Source organism: Leptodactylus fuscus, chromosome 1 (genome assembly GCF_031893055.1).
Source record: "Leptodactylus fuscus isolate aLepFus1 chromosome 1, aLepFus1.hap2, whole genome shotgun sequence".
NCBI lineage: Eukaryota > Metazoa > Chordata > Amphibia > Anura > Leptodactylidae > Leptodactylus > Leptodactylus fuscus.
In genome coordinates, this window is record NC_134265.1 from 70,471,072 (window position 1) to 70,483,142 (window position 12,071).

Below are 12,071 nucleotides of genomic sequence, written 5' to 3' on the forward strand. Positions count from 1 at the left end.
CTGTAGGAGGATTATACTGTGTGGGAGCACATGAAAAATGAATGAGAATGGGTGGAGTCAACATAAAAGTGGGCAGAGCTAAATTCGCCACGGCGCGCATATTTTCTCCCTCTTTCTAATCTTCAAGAGTTGCGAGGTATGCCTAAGGCCATCAAAAAATACATATTTCTGATGGCTTTAACCACTGAGAAGCCGCGCTACTGTCTGCAGCAGCGCTATTCAGCTGGAACGCACGCCATTATGGACGCGTGTTCCAAACTGAATGGGGTCACCGCAACATGAGGAACTGTATTGCGGGGTCACGGCATTAGAATGGTTGAGAACCACTGCTTTAAATGTTATGTATCTTTTAAATATCAGATAACCAGATATTGATAACACAAAACCATATATGAAAGCCTTTATAATTGATAAAACATAAATGAAGGAACAACAAGGTAATAACTTTTTTTATTTAAGTTTATTTGTACGGACACGTGTATATACAAATACAGTTTATGATTATTTTTTTTTTTACATTTTCTTTTCAACTCATATAATGTAAGCATTTCAAAACAGCACTCAATGAATAGTAAGTCCAAAGCAGGGGAGTACAAGCACAGGACCACACTGAGCTGGACTTTCTTACCCAGATGCACAGACAATGAGTGGTTTCAATGAGATGTCAAGAGTAAGTATGGAAAGCGGATTTTGTAGCCTCATGGGTAACCTCCAACATGCCAGCATCTATTAAACTGCACACACAATGGCAGTAAGCGTATCATAGGGAGATTTGTCTCAGATCTGAGAAAGTTGGGTGTGAATGCCTGGGAAAAACTTGGTGATGCCAAAAATAGGGCAGATCTGCTCATTCATTGCTTGAAAGAAGAAAGACAGATAGAGCAGAAGTAACAGAAAAGGGGAGAAATTAAAACAGGTAGCCACGCAGTTACATGACAAGTTAACAGAATCAAGTACAGCTTCTAAAGGATACTGGAAACACGTCTTATATAACAATGATAAATGAACTGTGAAGACTGCAACTCTGCTGGACAGAAAACAGATTACATAAACTTTAAATGGTTAACATATGATGTACTGAAGTATAGCATTAAATATGTCTTAAATATGTCTTTTATTTTAATACTATTTTTTAGAGAATATGCCACGTAGCTGATGCATGGCTTAAGCATGGAGAAAAGTATGTCTTAGATAGAAGACCCCCCCAAAAAAAAAGTTATAAAAAAAAAATAAAGTTCCATATGTTCCTTTAAGCCAACATGCCAAAAATACACAGGGCTCTAACATCAGACCTATAAACATTTAGTATAAAACATTGACATAACATGTGTTTCTCTGGGTCATGACTGAGTGAGGACTTGTGAGTGATCATGTTCACAAACAAACCTTTTATACTTTTTTTTTAATTTTTTTTTTATATTTTTTAAAGCGTCATCGGGTGACAAGCATGATTTTTTTTTTTTTTTTTTTTTGTGGTCTGAAAGTCTAATGTATTCACTTACAAAAGACATAAGAATTGAATTAATACTTTATTATCAAACACTATATACAACATAGGTTGCTAATAATACAGAATTTAAAGAATGTTCTTTTTCTTTATCTTATATTCCTTGCCATCCAAGAAGGTATAGTACAAAACAATATTCTAATCTAACATGAAATGTTATCTTGTGTATTAAAGGATACACAGTATCCACCAAACAGACTGATGCTTAATCCCCCTGCTTCAAGTTGCAAAGCCACTGGCTACCAGGCAAATGGGTTAAAAGCGTACCCTACCTGGGCCATAATAGATTATGGGGAAAATAAAGAGAAAAAAGACAAAGCGTGTGAGAAGAGAAGAAAGCCAAAGAGACTTCAAGTGCAATGAGCAGCTTCAATTTTGCCCCAATATCCTTCAAATTACCCAAAAAAATTTTTTCTAGGATTCCATGACTATTGGATCGTAACCAGCTTCTGTCCAAATGGATACACCGTACTTACTCGGCTGTATTATAAAATTTGTGTTCTAGTTGGAAACATTTGCTTATCACTGTACCTGTGTATAAGGGGGAGATACAACTTTTTAAGGTAGAAAAAAAACTGCTACTTCATGACAATAATAACAAAAATAGCAACAATAATAACAATAATCTTAACATCAATTATTTAAAGTAAAGGCCTAAAGCAATGTTAAGGCTGTTAAATACATTAACACCCATCAACAAGTAATCCATAGAAGTAGCAGTGTTACTGAATTATTATTAGAGGTCATACATGATAAGAACCTAACATAAGGTTTCTTCTTATTTTATCTCATAATGGCTGTTATTAATTTCTGCTACATCATCATTATAGAAACCAAACCCAGAACTCTATTGAAGGTAGTTTTTGTGCTAACACTGTAAAGTTGCGGCATGACAAACTACAGCATATGAATCACATTGTTGTCAATGTAGCCTATAGAATAATATAATATTTATTTCTTAGGTTATCGGTCTCTGTGCTTTATTGTACTTTATTGTATACACGACGTAAAAAAAATTGCATAATACTATTGTTCTAGATTAAAGCAACCCAGGCCAGCACATGGATTTTTTGAAGGCTCTTGTTACATCTCCCATTGTATCCCCATCTCTAGGAATACATAATTTAGACCGTTAGAAAATGGCATCGAATACCTATGACCATTTATGTATGTCTGTATTGTTCTTAGAAATATATTAAAAGTTATTGTACTTGATATTTTTTTTTTACTTTTTATATTAAACAATCACAGTTTGTTAAAGTCTTTATTACGTAAAGTACATTTGGTGACTATGAAGTGTCTGAGTCACGTCCTTTGCTATACATCAATAATAAACAAAAACTCAAGGCACCCTGAAAAAGTTATTTAGCGTCCATATTTGAATCTTCCAATGTGACAATATGTAGCTGTCCATTAACACAACCAGGATTGGATTTACTGCTGGAATCGAGTCTATCAACATTTAGGTGTTTACGCAAAAAACCTACTGAGTTATTTCTCAGCATCAAATATTTCTTAGTAATGCATATACAAGTTGGTCGAGAGTTTTTCCTTAAAACCTTTTGCAGCCAATTTAGATTATATAAAAATTTCACCAGATTTTTCCAAATATATTTTATATAGGGGATGCAATTCATCACTTACGGGGTCAACTCAAACCCATTAAAGGGTGAAATTAAACATACAGTAACTTCATGGCATCAGACTTTCTTTTGAAGCTGGTACTTCACCTTGCCTGTTAATCAGAATTTCATGTATTTCTTTCCAAAAAATTAAGAAAGTCAATTCGAAACAAAGACTAATGTCCTGTAAAATGAAACACTTCCTCGCTGATGCTCATGTTGTAGAGCGGTGAACCAAGACGATGCCCTATGGCTGCCTCCATGACAGTTTACCTTTGGGCATGGTCACACTGTATATATAAAATGCATGAGTTGTAGAACAGCAAAAATCAAAAAATGTAGCACCTTGGAGATTAATTTATGGTATCTGCCTATGGTTTAAATAGTACAATTCTCTGCACTCCAGATGACTTCAATATATTAAAACAAAAATAATAATATTTAAAAAGACTTCCCCCAAACCCTTTGGTTATCCCTTAGTGCAGGTAAGAGTGCTTAGCAGAGTCAATGAATATTGTCTTCTCAGATAAACATGTCCTTGAAAATTTAGAATCTCTCCTCTCGTGTTCTACTGCATATTTTACCACGCCATCCAACAGTTCTGTATGGTGGTCACCAAAGGAGAAATTCCTTTAAGATTTCACTTCCATTAAGTCAATATCCATATGAACTGGTTCATGCCGCCTACGTTGGTCTGCACAGACAACAATGTGTGCCAAATAAGTGACTTCTTATGCCCAAATGCAGGGGAAACGTTAATTCACTAGTGTTAATATTTAAATTTGGCATTTTTTTTTACCAGAAATTAAGATTCTGGAAACGAAAGCAACATCTAAATCATAATATGTGAAGTAAATATTCTCGTGGAATTCATGTTCACTTGAAAGTGGGAAAAATATATATAAAAAGCAACAAGGAGGAAAAAAAAAACAAAAAGAAAATTGTTCCTTTCTTGGGTGAAGCAGTTAGGTGGATCTTTGATGTTCCAAGACCCTGTTTTTCTGCAGTTGGTCTGTGAAGTATGCTGTGCTATAACGTCAAAAGCATCGCCAGGAGAAACAGAAGGATCGTTAAAAGCCAATTTGGTATCCTTGGTGTTGGTGCTGAATTTTCACCACGGGAAGGCTCAGCTGATTCATGAACTGTGTCATCTGTTCAAATACAAAACACACATTTAGTTGCTTGACTAGAAAGTTCGCATGACTCAAATCTCTCATTTGAAGACAGAATATCGCCTTATTTCAAGAAAACCAAGGTTTTTTTTTATTATCTGAAGGCTGCTAAAATCTATCTTACTTTACATAATGACTATTTTACACTATATAAAATTTTATAAACAATGACATAAATACAAAGCAAACATTTCATTTTCAGTCGAAGATACATTAACATATGCATGCAAAAGTATGCAAATAAAGCTTTCCACAACAGTATTTGCTACATCATATACAACACGAGTCTCTTCTGTATGATGAAGAGCTCCAATATGGTGAAACAGCCCAGCTACAATTCATGTAGGGAGCAATATGTCTTTTCAGATGCCTTTGATATCATGCGGTGTAGGCTACATAAAAAGCAATCCCCTATCTTTACTGTCTGAAGTGCCCCCCTGTTAGGGCTCATGCACACAGAATCAGTAAGGTGGCATAGACACCCTATGGTGCCACCATATGCCCTGTAAATAATGGTTCTAGACCAGAATTGCTTGGTATTATGAATGAATTAAGCATGCTGTGACTTTTTTCTAAGATTTATAAAAAATCTGATAGAAAAATCGTCCATATCTCTTTATGACATCAGAAACAATACAGAGTTAGGATAGTGCCTCAAAGCTTTCTATGGGTATCCTATGAGTGTCATATCGCTTTACAGCTAGTTTAAGAAACCTATGCAGAAATCTGATATTAAAGGGATTGTCCAGTCAGGAAAAAGGTATTGGAAAACAGCTCAATGTATTATAAAGTATTATAAAATGCAGCAGATCATACCAAGGTTAAGAAGGTCGTCGATCCCTCTAGACTAGGGGTAGGGACCCTTGGCTCTCCAGTTGTTACAAAACTACAACTCCCAGCATGCATACTTGCTCTGCTGTTCTTGAAACTCCCATGGAAGTGAATGGAGCATGCTGGGAGTTGTAGTTTCCCAGCAGCTGGAGAGCCACGGTTCCCTACCCCTGCTCTAAACTGCTGAGGGTGGACGCAATGGACTCAATTTGATACATGGTGTCTGACTCCAACTCCTCCTACCCATTGCACTTTATTGGCTTATTTGGACAGAATTTAGGGATTATGATTACTTCCCAATCAGGCTGGTTTTGGCTTTACTAAAAGTCATCAGTGGATATACTTATCTCACCCTGGGGAGTTAACCACCCCCTTACACCCCTCTTCCCCCTTCACTTGCCTTCCTTTAAGCCCTAATTATCCCTCTTTTCTCTATATTCTGTAATACTTATTGTGTTTATTTTTGTATTGTGCAAACCATACTATTCATTTGCACCATGCTTGGTTCCATGTGACTTACATGAGGCATTTTCTGCCCAATTTGTATCTTCTTTTTTCTGCATTTGAAAATTTTTAACCCCATAAAATAATATTAGCGGTCACCTGCTAATCCATCTGTTCTGATGCTTCCTAGTAGAGATGAGCGAACACTAAAATGTTTGAGGTTCGAAATTCGATTCGAACAGCCGCTCACTGTTCGAGTGTTCGAACGGGTTTCGAACCCCATTATAGTCTATGGGGAACATATACTCGTTAAGGGGGAAACCCAAATCCGTGTCTGGAGGGTCACCAAGTCCACTATGACACCCCAGGAAATGATACCAACACCCTGGAATGACACTGGGACAGCAGGGGAAGCATGTCTGGGGGCATAAAAGTCACTTTATTTCATGGAAATCCCTGTCAGTTTGCGATTTTCGCAAGCTAACTTTTCCCCATAGAAATGCATTGGCCAGTGCTGATTGGCCAAAGTACGGAACTCGACCAATCAGCGCTGGCTCTGCTGGAGGAGGCGGAGTCTAAGATCGCTCCACACCAGTCTCCATTCAGGTCCGACCTTAGACTCCGCCTCCTCCGGCAGAGCCAGCGCTGATTGGCCGAAGGCTGGCCAATGCATTCCTATGCGAATGCAGAGACTTAGCAGTGCTGAGCCAGTTCTGCTCAACTACACATCTGATGCACACTCAGCACTGCTACATCAGATGTAGCAATCTGATGTAGCAGAGCCGAGGGTGCACTAGAACCCCTGTGCAAACTCAGTTCACGCTAATAGAATGCATTAGCCAGCGCTGATTGGCCAGAGTACGGAACTCGACCAATCAGCGCTGGCTCTGCTGGAGGAGGCGGAGTCTAAGATCGCTCCACACCAGTCTCCATTCTGGTCCGACCTTAGACTCCGCCTCCTCCAGCAGAGCCAGCGCTGATTGGCCGAATTCCGTACTCTGGCCAATCAGTGCTGGCCAATGCATTCTATTGGCGTGATGAAGCAGTGCTGAATGTGTGTGTTTAGCTCAACTACACCGGTGGAGTAGTTGAGCTAAGCACACAGATTCAGCTCTGCTTCATCGGGCTAATAGAATGCATTGGCCAGCGCTGATTGGCCAGAGTACGGAACTCGACCAATCAGCGCTGGCTCTGCTGGAGGAGGCGGAGTCTAAGATCGCTCCACACCAGTCTCCATTCTGGTCCGACCTTAGACTCCGCCTCCTCCAGCAGAGCCAGCGCTGATTGGCCGAATTCCGTACTCTGGCCAATCAGTGCTGGCCAATGCATTCTATTGGCGTGATGAAGCAGTGCTGAATGTGTGTGTTTAGCTCAACTACACCAGTGGAGTAGTTGAGCTAAGCACACAGATTCAGCTCTGCTTCAATCAGCGCTGGCCAATGCATTCTATTAGCTTGATGAAGCAGAGTGTGCACAAGGGTTCAAGCGCACCCTCGGCTCTGATGTAGCAGAGCCGAGGCTGCACAAGGGTTCAAGCGCACCCTCGGCTCTGATGTAGCAGAGCCGAGGGTGCACAAGGGTTCAAGTGCACCCTCGGCTCTGCTACATCAGAGCCGAGGGTGCGCTTGAACCCTTGTGCACACTCTGCTTCATCAAGCTAATAGAATGCATTGGCCAGCGCTGATTGAAGCAGAGCTGAATCTGTGTGCTTAGCTCAACTACTCCACCGGTGTAGTTGAGCTAAACACACACATTCAGACCTGCTTCATCACGCCAATAGAATGCATTGGCCAGCACTGATTGGCCAGAGTACGGAATTCGGCCAATCAGCGCTGGCTCTGCTGGAGGAGGCGGAGTCTAAGGTCGGACCAGAATGGAGACTGGTGTGGAGCGATCTTAGACTCCGCCTCCTCCAGCAGAGCCAGCGCTGATTGGCCAAAGTACGGAATTCGGCCAATCAGCGCTGGCCAATGCATCCCTATGGGAAAAAGTTTATCTCACAAAAATCACAATTACACACCCGATAGAGCCCCAAAAAGTTATTTTTAATAACATTCCCCCCTAAATAAAGGTTATCCCTAGCTATCCCTGCCTGTACAGCTATCCCTGTCTCATAGTCACAAAGTTCACATTCTCATATGACCCGGATTTGAAATCCACTATTCGTCTAAAATGGAGGTCACCTGATTTCGGCAGCCAATGACTTTTTCCAATTTTTTTCAATGCCCCCGTTGTCGTAGTTCCTGTCCCACCTCCCCTGCGCTGTTATTGGTGCAAAAAAGGCACCAGGGAAGGTGGGAGGGGAATCGAATTTTGGCGCACTTTACCACGCGGTGTTCGATTCGATTCGAACATGGCGAACACCCTGATATCCGATCGAACATGTGTTCGATAGAACACTGTTCGCTCATCTCTACTTCCTAGTCCTCGTATGCTTCCAACAATAACGTCATGACAAGAACATGTGGCTGCAATGGTTACAGCCTATCAATGACCAAAGCGGGTAACCACTGAGGCCACTGACTGTGATGTCCATGTTGGGAGATTATCAGTAGAGCCAGAAGTACAGAGACTGCCAGGGGGACTGGAAAAGTGATTATGTTATCTTCCATGATTTTATACCATCTTTAGCTATACTTTTCAGTTTTTTTCTGGCTGGACAATTCCTTTATGACTATAATTCAATGGAAATTTGCAAATTCTCTGGTTTTAGACTGAACAGTTGACTTGTGATTATGACAGCCCATCATAAGACATCCAGATTATCCATTGTCAATGTTTTCTCTACTCTTTCGTTCCAGCTTGTAAAGCAAGTTTTCGTAGCCATTTGCTAATATTTGGGATCTGCTACAGTATATTTATTGCTCTTCAATATATTAGCATATGCTCACTACACTCTTAAAATAAAACTGCACTAGATGAATAATCTTATTCATTCTACTAACATATGGTTTTGTAGCATTATGCAGCTAAACAATATGTTGAGCATCAATACATTTTGCCAGTCTCTCTTAAAGAAAATCAGAAGTATCGTCCTTTTTTTATTTCTGCTTATCACATACATAATGTTTCATGAAAACAGTAGAACTTTATCAAGAAGTCTGATATTTCAATTCCTTTCGATGCCTTGTAGGTCTGTCATTGGAGCCCAGACTACAAGCTGAAGTGAGACAGGACAAATAAAGGGAGGAATTACAAAAACATCACTGCATTCGGGAATTGCTGTTTATGCAGCTCCATCATTAAAATGGCCTCACGAAATAAACTTTGGCAACAATGAAAACTTTATCAACAATGGCATTGCAACATAAGAGCATGTACATCAACTGTCTGTAAACTTTCTCTTAAACATGAACATGCTGTAGATACTAGGAACAAATGTATCCCATCAAAAAGGACAAGGGCTTCTTAAGGATCTAGTACCACACTGTACCATAAGGTTACAAGATAAACATTTTATTTGGGGGCACGTATTTACATGCCTGTGCCTACATTATGACTGATAATTTGGTGTGAATACTATTTGATGGGGAGGTTTTTGAGGACTACAGAGGTAACAGTCACACCCAGGCCCTGGTGCCTGAATGGGCCTAAGGGCTGCACTGTTACATAAGTATAAACCAGTATTATAGATGTCACCTGGTATATGGGAACTGTGTTGTATCAAGTAAGGCTATGTTCACATTTGCATTGTAACGTCTGTTCACACAGGAAGTCCCAATGCTCTACCAGGTCTATCATACAACAGACATCACTGGCACCCAATAGACTGCATTGGCTTACAATGGGGTCCATCAGGCTTTGCCAAAACTGTATTTGTTGCCCATAGCAACCGATCACAGCATAGATCTCATTTCACCCAGTTTAAAGAATGAGGGCCACACAGTGATGGGTTTCTATGGACAACAAGGTCATTTTTTTAAAAATAGTTTTGGTCCAATGATTAAAGGGGATGTTGCGAACACCAACGGTATTGTGAAATTGGTTCACTTTTCCTTTGTACTAGTTTCAATCAATTTCACCCTATCGATCGTAAAGCTCTATTTCCAACCATCAAAAAACGCTGATATTCCTTTAAGACTCATAGAGTTTTATAGAGCTGCTGCATGTATTAACCACGTGCCCCCAATAAATCAGATTATCCGGTAAACTTATTGATAAATAACTCTCAAGATAACATCATTTTTATGAAATCATCATTGTATAAGACAAGCGCAAAGTACTAAATAACATTAAAGAGCAAATTCTTCCACCATGCTTCAGTTATTCACTCAAGCTGCTCAGTGTACAGTGTTTTTCAGGCACAAACACCTGGAGGATTTATAAAAGCAAGACTTGAAATGATTTCTAAGACATTCAATCATAAATGGCAAGTGGAAAGCCGGCCATAGATGTAATGATTGTCCAATGTTGTCTAATAAGGATGACAGCGGCAATAATCTGTGTAGACCATAGACGTAAAGGCTTTTGATTCCGACCCTTAGAAATCAATCCCATCACTTAGAAGAGCATTTCCACCCTAAATGGAACAATGTACTACTATCATTAGTTCAGGGCATTATTGAAAGGTTGGTATTACACTGCCAATAGAATGTCAAGATATAACTACAAGACAAAGACATCTCTGATTTATATTTCTATAGAAAGGAGGCATGCAAGGAATTACTCATGTTATAGGCCATATTTTCATGACCAATATAAAAACATTTCTTAAGCATGAATAATAACCAGTGGAGAAGATTTCTTATGGTCAGAAGGAGAAAATAGTAGTTTTTTTTGTGTCAATTATGATGAATGGTGGTGCCACGCAATGTAATGGATGTGACTATAGACGCTTCCAGTCCCAGGCTGCTGTTACTTAGAATTCCTTATAAGTGATACACACATAATGTCATTACTACCACATGGTAACAGCAAAACCGAACAGCCATTAATGATATAAAGCTGAAATTATACTTATATTATAGTCGTATCCAGTACATCATGTGGCACCACCCTAATATTTGTAAAAAAAATGAAACAGATCATTAAATATAATTATTACATATATATCCAACATAAAGTGAAGCCACATCAGTTGCTACATATGAATTAGCTTCCCAGAAATTAACAATCGACAAGTGACAGTTTTACCATCAGCCGCTGAGAAACTAACTCAAAGGTGACAGCCAACATGGACCCACTGCCTGCTTCCGTAAAAAATAGCTGCCACAAAACAGACATGTATCAATATATAGCTATAGGATCACGCTAGGCAGGATTTTGGCTAGTATTTTTCATCAGTATTTGCAAGCCACACCCAGGAGAGGCAATAAAACACAAAAATATGAGCACGACTCTAGTTTTGATTTACAAATAGTGCTGCACGATAGTGACCAAGACATTGTAGGGTAAAATTGGCCTTAGTAAAACAAAAATCATCATTAGGGGGGTTCACACCTGCGCCCACTCTCCGCTTTGTGGGTTTCTATCTTCTGCCAACAGGAGACGGAAACCCGGCAGTCAGTGTCTGCCCATTTGCGTCCGTGAGCATCTTCTTGTCTCCGTGGCAAAACCATTTTTTTTTTTTTTTTTAACCGGACACAGTCCTGCATGTCCGACTTTGTATCTGGTTAAAAAAAAAATTGTTTCGCCGCGTAGACCAGAAGACGCACATGAATGGGTTTGAAAACTGGCTGCAGGTTTCTGTCTCCTGTCCAGTTTCTTGGGCAGGAAACAGAAACCTGCAAAGCGGAGACCGGGCGCAGGCGTGAACCCGCCCTTATCTTTTGATTCACCAATATGGTACATTGGCATTTCAACCTTTGGGTAGAAATGCTCTTCATTGGGGTTATCCAGTCATTGTTACAACCAGTGATTGTCTGACAGTTATGTCAAGACATTATCGCTGGAGCAGGAAGTAGGGGATCGGTAAGGTGAGTTACTACTGTTAGCATTTTATTATATTACTAACTTTTTTTTCTACATGACTGGTAAACCCATTAACACAACTTTTTTTTTGGTAAAGAGTTTGTACTATAACTACTCATATCGATCCCATAATTTTAAACAACAACCAGATAATAATTTGCCATTATTAATCACGTAAATTAGTAATGGGAACAATTTTCCGAAAGAAGACCGATGTTAAAAAAATTGTTCTACTAATAAAACTCATTTTCTAGGTAAAAAGTCATTACATCTATGGCTGGCTACAGTGTGAACTTTTTTAGAGTCTTCAGTTGTTGTTGTTGCCTCTCTTTAAGATCAGACATCACTGTAATGGGGATTGAAACGGACTGTTTTACTGTTACTTAGGGAAAGGATAGATTTCGGATAAAACATATGAGCCATTAAATGAATTGTCATAACATAACAACTTATCATCTTTCTCAGTTTGTGTAGGACTGATAGATATACAGTAGGCGGGTGTAAGACTCATTGCTCAGTCCCATAGACTTTGAATGGAGTGGCAAGTACACATGCTTAACCACTACGTCACTCAAATAGGGGACA

At 39.5% G+C, this 12,071-nt stretch overlaps 1 protein-coding gene across 3 annotated transcripts in view; it reads right to left on the bottom strand.

Annotated features, from left to right (window-relative positions):
- Window positions 1-440: 440 nt before the first annotated feature.
- Window positions 441-12,071, bottom strand: part of EFNA5 (ephrin A5) — a 339,847-nt gene continuing 328,216 nt past the window's right edge. For all 3 annotated transcript variants that reach the window (XM_075271979.1, XM_075271977.1, XM_075271975.1), the window contains one exon: window positions 441-4,280. In XM_075271979.1, coding sequence (XP_075128080.1) covers window positions 4,159-4,280 — 122 coding nt within the window. In that variant the 3' untranslated portion in view covers window positions 441-4,158. The remainder of the gene's footprint in view (window positions 4,281-12,071) is intronic.